The 21,637-nt window shown below is 47.4% G+C and overlaps 1 protein-coding gene across 1 annotated transcript in view; it reads right to left on the bottom strand.

Annotated features, from left to right (window-relative positions):
• The window catches only part of mef2b (myocyte enhancer factor 2b), a 100,786-nt gene that overhangs the window by 19,204 nt on the left and 59,945 nt on the right, over positions 1 to 21,637 (bottom strand). Inside the window, exons 4-5 of the mRNA XM_067968494.1 lie at positions 18,061 to 18,201; positions 14,646 to 14,826 (exon numbers count right to left, since the gene is read on the bottom strand). Of these exons, the coding sequence (XP_067824595.1) occupies positions 14,646 to 14,826; positions 18,061 to 18,201 (322 nt within the window). The remainder of the gene's footprint in view (positions 1 to 14,645; positions 14,827 to 18,060; positions 18,202 to 21,637) is intronic.

The following is a 21,637-nucleotide window of genomic DNA, read 5'->3' as shown; positions in this document are numbered from 1 at the left end:
ACCATGTAAATGCAAGTTGTAGTAGTAGTAGTAGTAGTAGTATAGCACCTTTAACGTAGTTAAAACGTCCCAAGGAGCTGCACAGGAGCGTTATCAGAGAAAAATTTCACATAAGGAGATATTAGGACAGTGACCAAAAGCTACGTCAAAGAGGTGGGTTTTAAAGAGAGTCTTAAAGAAGGAGAGAGAGGTAGAGAGGTTTAGGGAGGAAATTCCAGAGCTTAGGGCCGCCAGTGCTGATGGGGACCACCAGTGTGAGGTGCGACAATCCTCACACAGCACAGCGTCAGTGCAAAGTTTATTGAGAAACAACTGTCAGGTTTGATGATGGCAGAGTTGGAGGAACAATGAAGAAAGCTTCTGTTTGCCTCTTTAAGTGGGTCTGTACGGCCTCTCTTTCCAACTCCCCACACAGTCCCAGACATTATCTTTTACACAAGGTGCAATTCGGTACAGAGTCAATGTAAAACGCAGCCCCCCCCCACAACCCCCATCCCCTTTGGAGTGGATGTGACTAACCAGCTACGGCCCCGATACTTGGCAAAGTGTTAGGGGTTGCCAACTCTGGCTGGATGTATTCCTGGAGGTTTCATTACATTACCTCCTCCCTCCAACCACCCCGCCCCCACGCTCCCCCCCCATTGGCCGCCCAACATGTCCATCCTCACGGCGCACCACCATCCCACAGCCAATTGGAAAGTGGACAGGCTCTTAGTTACCCGATTGGATGATTCTTGACTGTCAGTCAAACATCTTTTTCTCCCCCAACTCCAACATTTTTATAACTAATAAACAAAAGTGTAGAAAGAATTTCTTTTATGTCCCCCCCCCCCCCCCACCATTATGATTTTCCTCCCCCAGGTGTTGATCCCAACAGTGTCCTGGGAGATTAATTTACAATTCCTGGAGACTCCAGGACAATCCTGGAGGGTTGGCAACCCTCCGAAATGTGGCACTGGTCATCCTCCACACGATAACTGCCCGGTAGCGACTTGCCTGCCGTCTTTTACACTTTCCATCTGAGTCAGTCAGACAGACACCTCAGGGTAGTCTCAGCTACATAGGCTCTAATATGAACCAGAGAGTTCCAGCCACAACAAAGTCACTGAATAGATTCAAATCACCTCCAACTAAAAGTTCAGGTCACACACGTCTTATTAATTTAGTTGGAAGGTGAAACTCCTTTTTTTTATTAAAAGTACCTTTAGCCCTGCTAATCGACCAAATCGTGTTGCCCTTCCAATCGGTAAGCTTTGGTCAACTCACTCTGAAAGGGAACTGGATGGTGCAGTGGGTTAACTACTTTGAACTTTCACCTCTGGGACCTGGGTTCAAATCAGGCCAATACTGACAAACTCCCAGGGATCCCCCACCTTTCAAATATTGAGATATTTATGAGGACCCCCTCCCCCCTTACAAATATTGGCACATTCCACGGAATCTTTGCAGACATTCAGTACACGCCCACAGGCCCCCGGTGAACATTGAGACATTTGTGGGGATCCCCTGTAAATACTAATATGTGCCTAAACTTTCTGTTGTAACTTCCTAAAGGCAGGTTCAGCTTGGCTGAGTTAGTAGGCGGTGGCAGGTTGTGGATTCAAACCTCAACCAAGATTTGAGCACATAATCTAAAAAAAGAAAAGAAAGATTTACATTTCTATAGCGCCTTTCACAACCTCAGGACGTCCCAAAACGCTTTACAGCTAATGAATTACTTTTGAAATGTAGTCACTGTAGGAAACGAGGCAGCAAATTTGCACACAGCAAGATCCCACAAACAGCAATGGGATAATGACCGGATAATCTTTCTGTTAGCGATGTTGGTTGAGGGATAAATATTGGCCAGGACACCGGTGGAGAACTCCCCTGCTCTTCTTCGAAATAGCGTCGTGGGATCTTTTACGTCCACCTGAGAGGGCAGATGGGGCCTCGGTTTAACATCTCATCCAAATGACAGCACCATTCCAATAGTGCAGCGCTCCCTCAGTGCTGAACTGGAGCGTCAGCATAGATTTTGTGCTCAAGTTTCTGGAGTGGGACTTGAACCCACAACTTTCTGATTCAGCGGTTAGAATGCCACCCACTGAACCACAGCTGACACCTTATCTAGGCCGACACTCCAAGTATCGAGGGAGTGTTGCATTATTGGAGGCGCCATCTTTCAGATGAAAGGGTAAACAAAGGCCCTGTCTGCCCATTCGGATGGATGTAGAAGATCCCATGGTACTATTCAAAGAAGATTAAGGAGCTGTCCGTCAACCAACACCACCAAAAGCAGTTTGGCTCATTTCTGTCTATGGGACCTTGCTGTGCGCAAATTGGCTGCCATGTTTGCCTATTAACAACAGTGGCCACACATCAAAAATTGGCTTGGTCCAATAATCCAGCAAACGTTGAGTTCAAATCCCTAAAATATCTGGAAATAAAAAACTGGGCATCAGTAAAAGTGGCCATGAAGCTGTCGGATTGTCATAAAAGATCCAAATGGTTCATTATTGACCTTTAGGGAATGAAACCTGCCGTCCTTACCCGGCCTGGGCCTACAAGTTATTGTTGTTGACGTGAAGTGGTTCTGGGTGCGGGTAAACACGTCCAGTTGCAGTATAACTCAGATGACGCCGGCCGGCCGAAAGCCAAGCGATGCGACGCTCTCTTCAAGAGGCTGTCTCACACCACTGTCGGTTCCCACCGGCTGCAGGTATAACTCTGATCCGTTGGGAAACCACATTTCAAAAGGTGCCAGCTGGAAACTTCGAAAATTTTGAGCGGAATGTTTTCAAAAGCGTTAAGAGGAAGCAAGCACTCCCGCCCACTCTCTTTGCTGGCAGGGGTGAGTGTGGGGAGGGTGGCAAGGGGGAGGGGGAGGAGCAGAGCCCTGAATACACATCAAAGCCCCATTCTCGCTGCAGGTCAGGTCTGCCGACTGCACATCAGATATCAGCAGCAGGTCATTAACCGCAGTATAAGTGTACTCCAAGTGTAATAGGTCTAGAGGCAAACACTATCAGTCTAGTGGTTTTGTTACTGGACTAGTAATCCAGAGAACGCGAGTTCAAATCCCACCATGGCAGTTTAAGAATTTGAATTCAGTTTAACAAAAATATAATAAAAGTGTTGGATTGTCGTTAAAAAACGAACTGCTTCACTAATGTCCTTCAGGGAAGGAAACCTGCCGTCCTTACCCGGTCTGGCCTATATGTGACTCCAGTCCCCACACCAATGTGGTTGACTCTTAACTGCCTCCTGAAATGGCCTAGCAAGTCCCTCAGTTGCATCACATCTCTATCGGTGGTTCAAGAAGGCCACCACCACTTTGGGGCAACCAGGGATGGGCAATAAATGCCAGCCTTGCCAGCGTCACCCACATCCCCAGAATATATATTTTTTAAAACAACAGGTCCTAGAACTAAGATGTAGGCTGGAATTCTTAATGGTGACTCTCATGAGCTAGGAGGTATTAAACAATGGCCGCCACTCTCGTACGACCCCTCCCTGAGCTAGCACCTCACAGCTCCCCCCCCACCTCCTTGGTGGATGAATGGATGAATGGGTAAACAAACCAACCAGTGAGGTACTGAGCCATACAGACCAAGAAGGAGCCAAGTGCGATCTCATCTCTGCTGGCAGTTACCCTGGTCTCATTTGGGAACCAAATTGCATAAATCCAAATGGGGTTCCCATTCCCTAATTGCCACCCTGGAAGGTGAGAGAGAGAGAGAGAGAGAGAGAGATAGAGATAGATAGAGAGATAGAGAGAGTGCGTATGCGTAAAGTGAAAATAGGATCTGGTTCAACTGTGATGCACACTAAGGTTGAACTGCTTTGCCAACACTTATTGTCTAGGCCAACACTCGGGGAATGGCCAGTGGTGAGAGGTGGTGGAGAATGCAATGGAACCATATCCCAAAACAGCACCTTCAGGAGAGGGATCATTAAATCTTACAGCACAGAAGGAGGCCATTTGGCCGCTCTCCTCCTGCGTTAGCTCTCTGAGAGAGCTATCCACTCAGTCTCATTCCCCCTGCCCTTTCCCTTTTAAATTTTTCTTTTTCAAATATTTCCCTGTAAAAAACTATGACCGGTTCCACCACTGTTTCGGGCAGCTCATTCCATTTCCCAACAGACGCTCTGCGATTTAAAAAAATTCTCATCCTTGCTTTCAAATCTCTCCATGGCCTCACCCCTCCTTATCTCTGTAACCTCCTCCAGCCCCTACAACCCTCTGAGATCTCTGCTCTCCTCCGATTCAGGCCTCTCGCGCGCCCCCGATTTCCATCGCTCCACCATTGGCGGCCGTGCCTTCAGCTGCCTGGGCCCTAAGCTCTGGAATTCCCCCCCGAAACCTCTCCGCCTCTCTCTCCTCCTTTAAGACGCTCCTTAAAACCTACCTCTTTGACCGAGCTTTTTGATCACCTGTCCCAATATCTCCTTATGTGGCTCGGTGTCAAATTTTGTTTGATAATCGCTCCTGCGAAGCGCCTCGGGACATTTTACTACGCTAAAAGGCGCTATATAAATGCAAGTTGTTGTTGTGTTTTAAAAAAAAATCTTCTAACTTCGAAGGAATCGTAGAAAGTGAGAGGTGGGTGGAGATGTCAGCTTGGGTGAGAAATGCGAAACCCTTTGCATCCTACGACCCCCCCCCCCGACCCCCCCCCCCCGGAAGCTTCAGATAGAATATCGAGCTGGGAGCCGACAGCAACATTCTCCACATCATGACTTCTGAGAATCTTTGATTGGGAGAATATTTCAAACAAACACTTTCCTGTTCCCTCCCGATTTCCTCTGCTGGCTGGGGCCAGCTGTCCGTTTCATTTCCTGTGTCTGTTCTAATATTAGATTGCTATTCTTTCCCACAAGCCTGCTTACCCGCTCCACCACAGCCCATCTTGTCCCGCTGAACTTTACTCTCTTCATCCTCCTGTAGCTTGAAGTCCTCCCACCCTACATGCCCTTTCTTCCTCCGCCCTGGATCCTCACTCAGTTGAAATCAAAGTCTTGTGTTGCCACCCCTTACTCTAAGGGACTCGAATCTGTGGGGCTCCAATTGTCCCTTAAGGTTGTGTTGTTGTTTTTGTATCTTCACATCTCTTCCCTTGGAGAAGAGCGTGAAGCAGTGGGAAGGATTCGCAGGCTGATTAACAGTCTGACAGGCCGCGACGTGGACACTCCTTCCAAGACCGTAGCCATCTTTATACCAGTGAATGGGGGGTGGGGGGTTAGTCCTGTATGACGGGAGGGTTTTATGGGCTCCCACAACCCATCCGATGAGGGAGGGGCCGCCCACACCCACCGGACACGAGTATCCCCACTGGATATCAAACCGGAATTCAGAGCTGGAGCTCCGGTCTCCACTTGCCAGGACAGTCTGGAGCGGGGGCTCGAACTCGGCACCTTCCGACTCCGAGCCAGGAATGCTACCAGTGAGCCAAAGGCTCGCTCCCCTCCCTTAAGGTGCTCTTACGTAAGACTCCGTCCATCGGCTCCACAAAACCTGGTTCCAGGAACAGACAGACCGATGAGAATGTGGATATTCGATTCTGCTGCTGAAATTAAAGCATGATTCCCTTTCAGGGAATCCCACACTCACCTGACGAAGGAGGAAGCCTCCGAAAGCTTGTGATTTTAAATAAAGCTGTTGGACTATAACCTGCTGTGGTAAGACTCCTTAAATTAAAGCAAGCCGGTTTGGGCTCTGCAAACACAGGAGACGTTCGCTCCCAACTGTTCTTCCTGGGTATCCCTGTAAAAGCTGAGCCCGGCTCGCTTACAGAATGCGGCCTCCCAGTCCAAGGGGTAAACTCAGGAGAGTAGGGCACGTATCTCTCCCAAAACATGATGCAGTGATAATGCACAATATATTTTTAAAAAACCTTCAGTCTTCCCCTCCACCCGCAAACTTCGGGTTCTTAAAACCCAAGTTGGTGTCACCTAACCACTACTTCCTGATCAACCTCATCTTCTTTCCTACTCTTTTCGCCCTCAATCTTGGCCCTTCAACCAGGTTTCTCGATTTTTAAAAAAATCTGCAAGAAAAATGGCAATTTAGTGAGGCTGGGCAGGGGGGGTTTGTTAATGGGTGGGTGGAATTTAGCCAGGTTGATTTTAAATTACTGCTCTGGATCACCGTACAGTGAACCCCAGCCGGGAATTGTGCACGGGGACCGGGATCAGGCTCAGCTGTGATGCCCTCCACAGTAGAATATCCCAGCGCTCGGTGCCTATTCTGAATGGCTGCTCAAGCGAGGTAGCAGAGGGCTGCCAGAGCCTGCGGATGTACAGCCGCAACAGAAGGCAACAGAGCAGGGGAGAAAGCGGGAAGGAACAGAAAAAATGGAAGCAGCATCTAATTTGAATGGAAACATTAATGGAGGTGGAATGCGGACACTGGGCCTAATAGTTCCCCTCCTCTCTTCTTTCCCCTGCAGCTTGTGTTTGATGGAAGCTTTAGGTCATTGCCCACAACGCAAACACAGCGAACCACTGCACCGAATGCAGCTAATCACGTTCGTTGCACGAGCCGGCAGCCTGTTCCACAGGCCCACTGTTCTCTGGGAAAGGAAGAGCCACCCAACATCCAACTTAGATCTGCCCTCATGTAACTCCTTTAGGGAGGGAATTCCAGAGAATCGGACCCAGGCGTCCGACGGCTCTACCTCCAATGGCTGGGCGAAAGAACATAGGAACGGGAGTAGGCCGTTCAGCCCCTCGAGCCTGTTCCGCCTTCAACGAGATCATGGCTGATCTGTATCCTAACTCCATCCACCCGCCTCTGCTCCATGTCCCTTAATACCCTTGGCTAGCAAAAATCTATCGATCACCGATTTGAAATTATTAATTGAGCTAGCGTCTACTGCTTTTTATGGGAGAGTGTTCCACAGGGAGGAGGAGGAGGTCAGTCTAAATTATGTGCTCAAGTCCTGGACTGGGCTGAAACTCGGAACATATATTGAGAGATAGCCCCTTGCGGAGGGCAGAATATAAATCAGGGTCTATGTGATCTCCTGGACTAGTTTTGATTGCCTAAGAGGGTCGGAGAGGAACTTCTGAACGACCAGACAGATACAGACTGACGCAAATCACTCTGTAATGTTCAGGTGATCCCAAGAAACTCTGATGCCGGCTAATTTCTGCCTTGTGCAAGAAATTATCTCTCAGTACAAGTTCCTATTTTCAGCCCTTTGACCATGAAACAGATTTATTTTTCCTGGTAAATTAATTTTCTACTTTTCTATCCCCTTCCCTTTTATCCCTCCTTCCCAGGGCTTCTAATGCCAGGCACCAGTCCTTCAACCAAAAGGTTTGGTGGGTAACCTGATGCCATTCCCTTGCCAACGGCTGAGAGACGAGGCAGACAGAGGTCCCAGTTGAGGGGTTGGAATTGGACATTTTTCAAATGGAAATTACAGCACACAGAGGCCATTCAGCCCACGTTGTCCAATCTTCTCCACTCCATTAAAATTGGCCACGTGGTAGCTTGGCTCAGTCAGTAGCACTCAGGTTCAGAAAGTTTATGGGTTCCACCCCAGTCCAGGACTTGAGCACGTAATCAAAGCTGGCCACCCCCCTCCCTTCACCCAACCCATTGGAGGTAAAGCCTTCAGCTGCCTGGGTCCTAGTCACTGGAATTCCCTCCCTAAACGAGTTAGGTAAGGGCGGAACTATGCTGGATGTTAGGCGCTTCCTCTTTTCCCAGAGAATAGTGGACTTGTGGAAGAGGTTGCCGATTGGGCAGTAAACGTTGATTCACTGAATTCCTTCAAGCGAGAGCTGGGCCTGTTTTTGGCTGGGGCGGAGATCACCTCTTACAAGAGGGAGGTATCTTGTAATATAAATCAGGGTGTATGTGACCTCCTGGACAAGTTTCAGTCACCTAAAGGAGTCGGAGAGGCATTTTCTAGATTTTCAACAGTCATTGCACCTCAAAAGTAATTTACTATGTGAAGCAACATCTTAATGACGTGAGAAAGCACTATGTAAATGCAAGTATTTGGTTCGTATTCCCTCGAGTTTAGAAGGTTGAGGGGTGACCTAATTGAGGAGTTTAAAAGTGATAAAGGGATTCGATAGGGTAAAGACAGAGAAACTATTTCCTCTGGTGGGGGAGTCCATAACAAGGGGGCATAATCTTAAAATTAGAGCTAAGTCATTCTGGAAACACTTTTTCACACAAAGGGTAGTGGAAATCTGGAACTCTCTCCCCCAAAAAGGCTTGCACGCTGGGTCAATTAAAATGTTCAAGGCCGAGATCGATAGACTTTTGTTAGGTAAGGGTATGAAGGGATATGGAGAGAAGGTGAGTCCATGGGGTTGAGGTACAGATCAGCCATGATCTAATAGAATGGCGGAATAGAGCTCGAGTGGCTGAACGGCCTACTCCTGTTCCTAAGTCGCTAGTAGAATTCAAGATAAATAGAGTTTAGAAGAACTGTTCACACTCATCAAGGACATATTCGGTTCAGTAGTGGTGATTTTTTCTTTCTCATTTGCCCTCTGTAGTGTTCTCACACCGTGCAGTGATACCCAGACAGGAGAACGAGCCCGCCACCTAACACCTGCCCCCACCCCGGGGCCTGTGCTAACGTCATTCTGTAAATAGCCATCAGGAAGCGTGTGAGAGCCATCTATGAGCAACCTTCTCTGTCTGCTGGGCAAGTGCCTGGCCCACACCCAGCTCCTCCCCATCACCGCGGAACTGTGAAACTCACACAACGCACCCCCGTCTTACCATGTGATATCACATCACACACGGGCATCAGTGTAAAGGAAAAGGACCATTCTCAGTTCAGTAGTTCTTCCTGCCCCCTCATTCGTGTCAGAATCAAGGGGCTTATAGTGTTGTTGCATGGAACCCAAGGAGTGGAAATTGTGCAGCACTCACGGAGTTAATGAGCTCATTTGTTCCTGAAGCGACCAAGGCAGGAAATGGCACTACGTACTGTACACTGTGGTCGGGTGAGTCAGCGATCAGATTTTAACCCATTCACACCTCTCTATCACTCCCCCCCCCACCCCCCCATCTCTTCCTTTACAGTTAGTTTGCGTTTTCCACCCCAGCTCCTGCTACATCCCGTCCCACAGTCCTGTTCTGCTTAAGCAAAAGGGCTCTGTGGCTTAGTGGGCAGCACTCTTGCCTCAGAGTCAGGAAGGTCATGGGTTCAAGCCCCACACCAGAGACTTGAGCACATAATCTAGGCTGACACCGTGAGAGAGAGTGGCATTGTCAGAGGCGCTGTCTTTTGGATGAGATGTTAAACCCCACCTGCCCTCTCATGTGGACGTAAAAGATCCCAAGGCACTATTTCGAAGCACAGCAGGGGAGTTCTCCCTGGAATCCTGGCCAATATTATCCCTCAACCATCATCAGATTATCTGGCCATTTAGATCATTGCTATTTATGGGACCTTGCTATGCACAAATTGGCTGCTGCCTTTGAAGTGACTACACTTCAAAAAGTACTTAATTGGCTGTAAAACACTTTGGGCCATCCTGAAAGATGCTATATAAATGCAAGTCTTTCTTTCTCTAATTGGAATGGCCAATACCATCTGAGATATCCCTTTACTGTAAAGCAAAATACCGCAGAGGCTGGAATTCTGAAATAAAAACAGAAGATGCTAGAAACACTCAGCAGGTCAGGCAGCAGCTGTGGAGACCCTGCCTCGATGAAGGTCATAAGATCTGAAACGTTAACCCGACCTTTCTCTCTTTCCTGTGTTGCACAAGCAACTGATTTTGGCCCAGTTCAGGGGCACAGCAGGATTATACCGCTCGTTTGTAAGGTACAGCCAGACTCACCAACTCTGGGTGAGTTGGAAGTCTCCCAATTGTTGGCTAGCATTACTGATTGATTGCTAGTCTCTCCGTATTGGGGAGATCCTGTTTGTTAGCTAGTCTCACTGACACTTGGCTAGTTTTACTGTATTTGGTGAGTCTCCTGATTTTTGGCTAGTGTCCCAGTATTTGCCTGGTCCCCTGATTGTTGGTTAGTCTCACTGTATTGAGAAGTCTTCTGATTGTTGGTTAATGTCATTGGCTGTTGACTAGTCTCACTGATTGTTGACTATTCTCCCTGTATTTTAGCTATTTTAATTCTCTCTTTAAACAGCCTATATCTCACTGATTATTTAAATCCCTGGTACACTACATAGCCCCTGAATATGCAACCCTGCATTGTAAATATCTCAGTTTTCAAATTTATGCAGATTCCCCCAAACCCTGAACATTTGATTTGCTTCTTCCCCGGTGAAGGATGAACAGGAGAATGTTGGTTTGTCCTACAGATTCATTTTGTGGGGCCCTCCTTATGGATTTGTCAGTAAAGGCAGTGTGAGACTGGACCACAGAACCCAGGCATTCCCAGCTTCAATTACCAGGCTGTGCTGAGCTAGCGGAACTCGGAAGGAGCACTAGGTGAGGCGCTATAATTGGCCTCAACTCTCCTGGACTAGGAAGGGAACGGGGTGGAAATCAGACAGAAGTCCACGCCTGACGACTGTCCAGTGAGCCCTACTGGAAAGTGTGCCTGTGTGTGTGCGTGTGCGTGTGCGCGTGCAGGTTGTGTAAAGACAGACTTGCATTTATATAGCGCCTTTCACGACCTCAGGACGTCCCAAAGCGCTTTACAGCCAATGAAGTACTTTTTGAAGTGTAGTCGCTGTTGTAATGTAGGAAACGCGGCAACCAATTTGCGCACAGCAAGATCCCACAAACAGCAATGAAACAAATGATCAGATAATCTGTTTTTTCAGTGATGTTGGTTAAGGGATAAATATTGGCCAGGACTCCCCTGCTCTTCTTTGAAATAGTGCCATCCGCGAGGGCAGACAAGGCCTCGGTTTAACGTCTCATCCAAAAGACAGCACCTCTGGCAGTGCAGCACTCCCTCAGTACTGCACCGAAGGATAGGATCCAACTCAGTAACAATGCAATACAATACCTGCCGACACTGACTATCATTTTTTTTTAAATGGCCACTTGGGTAAGGTACTGGAGTGTGATTGACTTCTGTGGAAACCAGTCAACACCTCCAGGAGAGGAGAGGCAGGAAAATCAGAGGGGCCACAGAAGTCAATATTTTTTCTTTAAAAAAGAACGTTTCTTTAACTCCATAGTTCTGCCTTATTCACAGACACTCTGAACTAGAGACATTTCATTCTCATTACTGTACTTGGCAAATGAACCACACCTAGAAAGAAAGGCTCACAGCGGAGAAGGCAAGACCAAAGAAGAGGTATGGACACTTTGAAAGGTGACAAGGTCCTTTGCCGTTGAACGGGCTCTCCAAACTGCGTGGGCTTCATGTAAATTTCACTCAAAGAAACCCACGCAGATGTGAGTCTAATAAGGATGTCCATGATACAGAGCTGTAGCTAGGGCTCAGAGGAGATAAAAATAGCAATGAGATTCAGGAACAGAAACAAGACCTTCTGATGCTGGGAACACATCATTGCCAAGTACAATGGGCAGTGAGTTTTACCAGTAATTAGATACTGATGATTTCTCGGTAAACTAGCAGATATTATTGATCCTCCTGTACAGATTAGAAAAATAACATTTAGATGTGCACAGAAACCCATCATTGTTCTCAGGAAGCTCCAAACCAAACTATTGAGAAACCCAAATGAGAAAACTTTACACTGGCCTGATAGTCAGTGCACTCTCTCTCGCTGTAGGGACATTATTTACTTACACACAAGTCTTGAGAGTTTACGCAGAATCTACAGAACAACCAAGAATTAGGGACTTTTCCCCCAACCCCAGTTTGTGGAGGGTGAAAAACTGACTAAACTGACCAAAACCCCACAGTTTAACAGCTCAACTACCTGATTCTTATAAAAGGGAACTGGATAGTTGCTTGAAAACGGCAAGAGTATTCGAAAGTACAGGGTAGTGAGCAGGAGAGTGGGATTAGACTAGGGGGCTGATGGTCCAAACATGGACAAAAGAGCTGAATTCCAGAGGTGAGGTGAGAGTGACTGCCCTTGACATCAAGGCAGCATTTGACCGAGTGTGGCACCAAGGAGCCCTAGTAAAATTGAAATCAATGGGAATCAGGGGGAAAACTCTCCAGTGGCTAAAGTCATACCTAGCACAAAGGAAGATGGTAGTGGTTGTTGGAGGACAATCATCTCAGCCTCAGGACATTGCTGCAGGAGTTCCTCAAGGCAGTGTCCTAGGCCCAACCATCTTCAGCTGCCTCATTAATGACCTTCCCTCCATCGTAAGGTCAGAAATGGGGATTTTCGCTGACGATTGCACAGTGTTCAGTTCCATTCGGAACCCCTCAGATAATGAAGCAGTCTGTGCCTGCATGCAGCAAGACCTGGACAACATCCAGATTTGGGCTGATAAATGGCAAGTAACATTAGCGCCAGGCAAGTGCCAAGCAATGACCATCTCCAACAAGAGAGTCTAACCACCTCCCCTTGATATTCAATGGCATTACCATCGCCGAATCCCCCACCATCAGCATCCTGGCGGTCACCACTGACCAGAAACTTAACTGGACAAGCCATATAAATACCGTGGCTACAAGAGCAGGTCAGAGGCTGGGTATTCTGCAGCGAGTGACTCACCTCCTGACTCCCCAAAGCCTTTCCACCATCTACAAGGCACAAGTCAGGAGTGTGATGGAATACTCTCCACTTGCCTGGACGAGTGCAGCTCCAACAACACTCAAGAAGCTCGACACCATCCAGGATAAAGCAGCCCGCTTGATTGGCAGCCCATCCACCACCCTAAACATTCACTCCCTTCACCACCAGTGCACAGTGGCTGCAGTGTGTACCATCCACAGGATGCACTGCAGCAACTCGCCAAGGCTTCTTCGACAGCACCTCCCAAACCCATGACCTCTACTACCTAGAAGGACAAGAGCAGCAGGTACATGGGAACAACACCACCTGCACGTTCCCCTCCAAGTCACACACCATCCCGACTTGGAAATATATCGCCGTTCCTTCATCATCGCTGGGTCAAAATCCTGGAACTCCCTTCCTAACAGCACTGTGGGAGAACCTTCACCACAGGGACTGCAGCGGTTCAAGAAGGCGGCTCACCACCACCTTCTCGAGGGCAATTAGGGGGTAGGCAATAAATGCCGGCCTCGCCAGCGACGCCCACATCCCATGAACGAATAAAAAAAAATAAAAAGAGAAACACCGGTGATGACTTGAAGGGCCAAATGGCCTCTTTCTATGCTGTGATAAGGACATAAGAAATAGGAGCAGGAGTAGGCCATACGGCCCCTCGAACCTGCTCTGCCATTCAATACGATCGTGGCTGATCTTTGACCTCAACTCCACCTTCCTGCCCTAACCCATATCCCTTGATTCCCTTAGTGTCCAAAAATCTATCGATCTCAGTCTTGAATATACTCAACGGCTGAGCATCCACAGCCCTCTGGGGTAGAGAATTCCAAAGATGCACAACCCTCTGAGTGAAGAAGTTTTTCCTCATCTCGGTCCTAAATGGCCGACCCCCTTATCTTGAGACATTCTATGACTCCAAGTTCCTTGCTGCCTGCCCAGCTAGACCCAATCTACCTGCTAGGATGTTGGCCTGCAGGGTCCTCTGGAGCTTAGTGGGAAGAATCCCAGGCAGCAGTGACACCCACTACCCTTCCAGGTCTGAGCAAGGCTGACTGGTCTGAAGCATTGCAACACTGCCGGACTCAGGCATGAATTTACCGAGTCCACCGCAGGGGACTGACTTGGTTCTAATCTCCCATCGCCAGGGATGGCAGCTTGGGACCAACTGAACTGTATTTACTGGGTGTCATGAGAACATTAAAAAATTGACGGAAATAATTAAACTCTCCCCCACTGGATTGGCTGTTAAAAAGAAAGACAGACTTTCATTTGTATAGCGCCTTTCACAACCTCAGGACATCCCAAAGTGCTTTACAGCCAATGAAGTACTTCTGAAGTGTAGTCACTGTTGTAATTAGGAAATGTGTCAGCCAATTTGTGCACAGCAAGATCCCACAAACAGCGATATGATAATGACCAGATAATCTGTTTTGGTGATGTTGGTTGAGGGATAAATATTGACCAAGGCACCGGGGAGATCTCCCCTGCTCTTCTCCAAAATAGTGTCATTTTACGTCCACCTGAGAGGGCAGACCGTTTAACGTCTCATCCGAAAGATGGCACTTCCGACAGTGAAGCACTCCCTCAGTACTGCACTGGGAGTGTCAGCCTAGATTTTTTGCTCACGTCTTTGGAATGGGACACAATGAGACCAGAGGACACAGATTTAAGATAATTGTTAAAATAGAACCGGGGGAGATGAGGAGAAAAGTTTTTACGCAGCGAGTTGTTATGATCTGGGATGCGCCGCCTGAAAGGGCGGTGGAAGCAGATTCGATAACAACTTTCAAAAGAGAATTGGATAAATACTCGAAAAGGAGACATTTGCAGGGCTATGGGGAAAGAGCAGGGAGTGGGACTATTTGGGTAGCTCTTTCAAAGAGCCAGCACAGGCACGATGGGCGAATGGCCTCCTTCTCTGCTGTAAGATTCTATGAAGGGAATGTCTCCAAATTACAAACTCAAATTGATATGAGGCACTGATAGTAACTGAAGTAAGGGACTATCTGCAAATGCTGCGACTGGATCGTTCCTATTCCAGCAACGTACCTGAATGAGAAATCGTGGACACCTGTGATGTCAACCCTGATGAATGAACGCTTCGAGGTATGATTGGCTGTGGCAGTGGTCCCCGATTTAGGATGGACCCGGTTGGGTTGCTGTAGGCCAAACTGGTGGCACTCTGTGCTGCAGCCAGAATGGACACTTCGTGGTTAGACAGTGTGCCTGCCTGAGAAAGAGAGGGACGAGGCAAAAGGGTCAAACACAAAATGAGCAAGTAATCACGATGTTAACTCTTCATTGTGGAACTTCATCATAAACAACAACAACTTGCATTTATATAGCACCTTTAACGTAGTAAAACATCCCAAGGCGCTTCATACAAGCGATTATCAAACAAAATTTGACGCCGAGCTACATAAGGAGACATCAGGACAGGTGGCCAATAGCTTGGTCAAAGAGGTAGGTTTGAAGGAGCGACTTAAAGGAGGTGAGAGAGGCGGAGAGGTTTAGGGAAGGAATAAGAACATAAGAAATAGGAGCAGGAGTAGGCCATACGGCCCCTCGAGCCTGCTGCGCCATTCAATCCGATCATGGCTGATCTTCCACCTCAACTCCACTTTCCCGCCCGTTCCTCATATCCCTTGATTTTCTGAGAATTCCAGAGCTTAGGGCCTAGGCAGCTGAAGGCACGGCCGCCAATGGTGGGGTGATTAAAATCGGGGATGCGCCAGAGGCCAGAATTGGAGGAGCGCAGAGATCTCGGAGGAATGTAGAGCTAGAGGAGGTTACAGAGATAGGGACGAGGACACGGAGGGATTTGAAAACAAGGATGAGAATTTTTAAATTGAGGCGTTTCCAGACCGGGAGTCAATGTAGGCCAGCGAGCACAGGGGTGATGGGTGAACGGGACTTGGTGCGAGTTAGGATACGGGCAGCAAAGTTTTGGATGAGCTTAAGTTTATGGAGGGTGCAAGGTGGGAGGCCGGCCAGGGGAGCATTGGAATAGTCAATAGAAAATAGTCCATAGAAAATACAGTTTTCTTTTGGGATGCCAAGAATTGGTAGAGTCCATTCCCAGAAGCCTCGACTCAGCAAATTCCTGATCTCAACCAGTGGTGTTTCAGATAGCACGGGCAGAAACCAGGCCCTTTTATGCTGGTTAGGGGTCAGTCAACATTGGCCAAAGCTTGACCATTGGTTAAATACTAGGTGCGGAGTTACCAGTAGGGAGTTATACACACAAGCAGTAATGTGATAATGACCAGATAATCTGTCGGCCTGGATTATGTGTTCAAGTCTCTGGACTTGGGGTTTGAACCCACAACCTTATGACATCAGAGGTGAGATTACTACCACTGAGCCACATGGGGAGTTTTTAAAATATAATCTTCCTGAAACATTACAAAAGATACTTCAGTTTTTCCGTCCTGAATTCAAGATGTTCAGACACTGTGGTTACTTTTTTGATGCAGTTCCCAGTTTCAGCCACTTGATGCTGCTAGTGAGCAGCAGTGTAGGGTTACACTAGTGGCTCCTCGTGCAAGAAGCTAGCCCTGCAGAAGTGGTCTCCATTGGTCCAGTAATGCTGGTCTGCATCTTTGGGGTTCCCCTCCCAAATAGCACCCCATGTATAACACTGGGGTCCGTGAAGGGATCAGATTTTTGTCCCGATCACGAGCACAACAGCTTAAGAATTCTGTATTGTTTCTCTCTTTGTTGACTTGCTTGTACATTATTTCTGTTACGCTATACTAATAAATAATTTCTGTAATGACATCACCGTTTTCCTCTGGGTATCTTACACTGTCGTGTGGAAGTTAGGACAGGGGTCCTTGGGAGTGTATCAATATTTGCAGAGGGTCTCCAGGAGTGTATCAATATCTACAGGGGGTCTCTGGGAGTGTATCAATATCTACAGGGGGTCTCTGGGAGTGTATCAATATCTACAGGGGGTCTCTGGGAGTGTATCAATAGTTACAGGGGATCTCTGGGAGTGTATCAATATCTACAGGGGGTCTCTGGGAGTGTATCAATAGTTACAGGGGGTCTCCGGGAGTGTATCAATATTTACAGGGGGTCTCTGGGAGTGTATCAATATCTACAGGGGGTCTCTGGGAGTGTATCAATAGTTACAGGGGGTCTCTGGGAGTGTATCAATATCTACAGGGGGTCTCTGGGAGTGTATCAATATTTGCAGAGGGTCTCTGGGAGTGTATCAATATTTGCAGAGGGTCTCCAGGAGTGTATCAATATCTACAGGGGGTCTCTGGGAGTGTATCAATAGTTACAGGGGGTCTCCAGGAGTGTATCAATATCTACAGGGGGTCTCTGGGAGTGTATCAATATCTACAGGGGGTCTCTGGGAGTGTATCAATAGTTACAGGGGGTCTCCGGGAGTGTATCAATATCTACAGGGGGTCTCTGGGAGTGTATCAATATTTGCAGGGGGTCTCTGGGAGTGTATCAATATTTACAGAGGGTCTCCAGGAGTGTTTCAACATTTACAGGGGGTCCCTGGGAGTGTTTCAACATTTACAGGGGGTCTCTGGGAGTGTATCAATATTTGCAGGGGGTCTCTGGGAGTGTATCAATATTTACAGGGGGTCTCTGGGAGTGTATCAATATTTACAGGGGGTCTCCGGGAGTGTATCAATATTTACAGGGGGTCTCCGGGGGTGTATCAATATTTACAGGGGTCTCTGGGAGTGTAACAATATTTGCAGCAGATCCCCCACACAGAAATATTTGAAATTCACATGCAGAATATGTAGAACTTAGAACTCTAGTTCAAAGATATATTTACAGAACAAAGAAGCTTAAGGAAGTGACCGGGTAGGAACATTAGAATATGCCTTGCACCCGTGATTCCAGAGAATATTTATTCCCGTGGGGGAGATGCTATAGGGAGCAACGAGAAACCAGAGAGAAAGTCAATTGAAATAGGGTTCCTGTCAAATAAAATTGGCAAGAGGTCAGAGATTAGGGTTGCCAACTCTGGTTAAATATATTCCTGGAGGTTTCATCACATGACCTCCTGCATCCAATTGCCCCGCCCCCGCACTCCCGCCAATGGTCGACCAACACGCCCATCCTCACGGTGTCCCCCGCTTTCATTATCCAATTGGATGATTCTTGGCTGCCAGTCAAACAGCCTTTTTTCTCCATCTCCAATATTTTTATAACTAATAAACAAAAGCGTTCAAAGAAAATGAAGAAAATCACACAATCTCTTATTGCCCATATAATTTTTCTCCAAGGTTTGCTTGCAGCACTGCCCTGGAGATTAATCTTCAATTCCTGGGGACTCCAGGCCAATCCTGGAGGGTTGGCGACCCTAACCAGAGAGTGAGGCCCGAGGCCTAAAAGTAGGCTCCATCTGGATGTGATGTGGGGAGATTTCAGGCGAGAGAGATAATAAATTACAGATCCACAGAAAAAAAAACTATTCCAAGCTACTTACACAAACCCTCTGTCTGTTGTTCATGTGGTTCACCGTTTCATACTTTCTGTATTTGTCGTTTGCCTCCATGTTTGGCTCAATCGAATCGTCGATCTCCAGATCTGGACTCTCACATCCATTTAAACCCTTTTTTCTCAGCGTCTAGATAGAAATCACAGTTTTAAAAAAAAATCCAGCACCACATCCTGAATATTTTCCCAGAGCAAATCTTGCCAGAGGCGGAATCAGGCAAACGAATGAGATCTCAGGTAAGAAAAGGCAAGTCTCAGACACGTGGCCTGCCAATTCAATACAGAATGCTCAGTTGGCATGGAAACGGGCTTTCTGAATCCAAGAATGGACACTCGTCCTTCAGAAATTTCATGACCAGCAAGTCAAAAATATGCTCCCTCAAAATCCAATTGACCTGTTGAGACGATCTCCACATGTTTGAGTTTCTAAGCGGCAGCGAGGGGAGGAGACTGCCTCCTGTTGTTTTTCCTAAATGCCCCTCACCAAAATGGCGTCCAGAGCAACAATCCATAACTTATTTGCAATTGTTTTGCCACTGATTGCAGAAATGATAGAGAAACACTGAGAGATTAACTTGCTGCACAAAACGATGCGCATTCATAATCTATACATCGTGATATGAAATGGATGTTGTTTTATTTTGTACAAAACTCATCAGGCCTCATCAGAGTCTGGTGATCTGAACAGACTTTATTAACAACCAGCTGAATTTTGAATGAACTTTATTAGTACAGGTGGATACACAGGACAGGTTCCCACAAATCCACGTGGTCAATGTAAACAGGTCTGAAACCACCCAGCCGTTGCGTTTGGACCTTAGTTTGGCTCACGCACAAGGATGTTTCTGGTAATGGCAACTAACGGACTCTTTTAAACTCTCTCCCCACCCACGCTAAGGTCGCCGACTCTAGTTGGACGTATTCCTGGAGGTTTCATCACACGACATCCTGCCTCCTACCGCCCCGCACCCCCCCATGCTCCCGCCATTGGTCACCTGACATATCCGCCCTGGCGGTGCCCCGCCTACCCACGGCCAATTGGAAAGCGAACAGACTCTTCGTTACCAGATTGGATGAAGTCAATCAAACAGCCTTTTTATCCCATCTCCCAATATTTTTATAAATGTACAAAGAAAATAAAAACATTACACCCAATTTTTTTTTTTTTTTTAAGGTCCCTACAATTTTTCTCCTGGGTGTTGCTCGCAGCAGTGTCCTGGAGATTAATTCTCAATTCCTGGAGACTCCAGGACAATCCTAGAGGTTTGGCGACCCCTTAACCCAGGCCTTCTCCCCAGCGATTCTAATTAGACACAGACACCATTGTCCACAACAAAACAAAATGATGCCTCTCCCATAGTCCAGAGGAGAAAGAGATCAGATTATTCTCCCCTGCTCTCCTGAGGGCAGTAACTTGCTGCTCCAGCAGGTGCCCTCCATTACTTTGCCCGCTGCCCGTCGGTATTTTGCCAATGAGCCAATATCACCAGGCGCCACTCAACCACTGACCTGGTTATCACACTGACAAGAAGGGCTCAGAGTTTATGTTGGAATTAGGCAGATCCCCTGCACGAGTCACCGGATTAGGGGTCGCCAACCCTCCAGGATATACCTGGAGTCTCCATGAGTTGAAGATTAATCTCCCGGATAACTGCCGCGAGCAAAAACCCGGGGAGAAAAACCATAGGGGCATTAAAGAAAAAGTATATGTTTTTCTCATTTCCTTTCAACACTTTCATTTATTAGTTATAAATAATATTGGAGATTGGGGGGGGGGAGGGTGCAAGGGGGAGAAGGCCATTTGACTGACAGTCAGGAATCATCCAATCGGGTAACAAAGAGTCTGTTCACTTTCCAATTGGCCGTGGGGAAGGTGGGGCACAGCGAGGATGGACGTGTCGGGTGACCAATGGCGGGAGCTTGGGGGCGGGGCAGTTGGAGGGCGGAGGTCATGGGCTGAAACCTCCAGGAATACGTCCAACCAGAGATGGCGACCCTACATGGTTGCGTAAAGCGGGCGATAGCCAATGGCCAGCCCCGTTTTGCCCACGCCCACCCCCCCCCGCCCGATTTCCGTTTCCATTTGCTTTAATGGTCGGAGTGTAAAACGGCCGGTCGATCCACTATTGTCTAACGTGAATTCCTACCCCACTGAGTCCTGACGAGGAGGGGATAAATCCAGTATATAAAACTATTAAGTCCCTCAACGCTGCCAGAGTCCCAACACAACCCCCGCCTCTCAGGTTAAGGGATGATTTGATTGAGGTTTTCAGGATTTTGAAAGGAATTGATAGGGCAGATAGAGAGAAACTTTTTCCGCTGGTGGGGGGAAGTCCAGGACAAGGGGACATAACCTTAAAATCAGAGCCAGGCCATTCAGGAGAGAAGTTAGGAAACACTTCTTCATGTAACAGGTTGTAGAAGTGTGGAATACTCACCCATAAAAAGCAGTAGATGCTAGCTCAATTAATAATTTTAAATCTGAGATCGATAGATTTTTGCTAGCCAAGGGTATTATGGGATATGAAGCCAAGGCGGGTGGATGGAGTTAGGATACAGATCAGCCACGATCGCATTGAATGACGGAACAGGCTCGAGGGGCTGAATGGCCTCCTCCTGTTCCTATCTTCTCTGTGTCTGTTGCCAGCTTGAAGCCCGGTTTCCACAATATTTGCACTTCATATAATATCAGCTGACTTACACGTAGCTTACACTTTATAAGCTCAGAAAACATTGCCGTTTACTGCAAAAAATATTACACGTCAGCGTTTTAGATAAACACTGGGCTGTTTGGTGATGTCATGGTCTGTACAGTTTGAGATTGAGCCCATGACATCATTAGTGGAATAGGCCATTGAAAATCTAAATGTGAGGACACAAAATGCCTTCCGTTCATTATTTGTAGTGAGTCTGTAAACAGGGTCTTTAAAATCCAACTGGTTCATTAACGTCCTTTAGGGAAGGTAAACCTGCCGTCCTTGCCCGGTCTGGGCCTATATGTGACTCCAGACCCCACACCGACGTGGTTGACTCTTAACTGCATTCTGAAATGGGCCTAGCGAGCCACACAGTTATATCAAACCACTAATAGTAGTTCAAGACAAAGGCCCAGCACCAGCTTCTCAGGTCAACTAGGGATGGGTAATAAATGCCGGCCTTGTCAGCGACGCCCACATCCCGAAAAAGAATATTAAAAATACACAGAAGAGATCCCCTAGCTAAATCATAGGAATTACATAGAACTTTACAGCACAGAAACAGGCCATTCGGCCCAACTGGTCTGTGCTGGTGTTTATGCTCCACACGAGCCTCCTCCCTCCCATCTTCATCTAACCCTCTCAGCATATCCTTCTATTCCTGTCTCCCTCATGTGTTTATCCAGCTTCCCCTTAAATGCATCTATGTTTTTTGCCTCAACTACTCCATGTGGTAGCGAATAATGGAACATTTAAAGAGACCCTTTCTTCGTATGAATCCAAAACACTTGCTTCAAGCTAAACCATTTGGAGGAATGGAGGGGGAGGAGGGGAAGGGGAAAGGAAGACTCCAAGTCTTGTCCAAATTAG

Source organism: Heptranchias perlo, chromosome 29, assembly GCF_035084215.1.
Source record: "Heptranchias perlo isolate sHepPer1 chromosome 29, sHepPer1.hap1, whole genome shotgun sequence".
NCBI classification, from domain to species: Eukaryota; Metazoa; Chordata; class Chondrichthyes; order Hexanchiformes; family Hexanchidae; genus Heptranchias; species Heptranchias perlo.
This window is presented reverse-complemented; position numbering and strand designations above follow the sequence as displayed.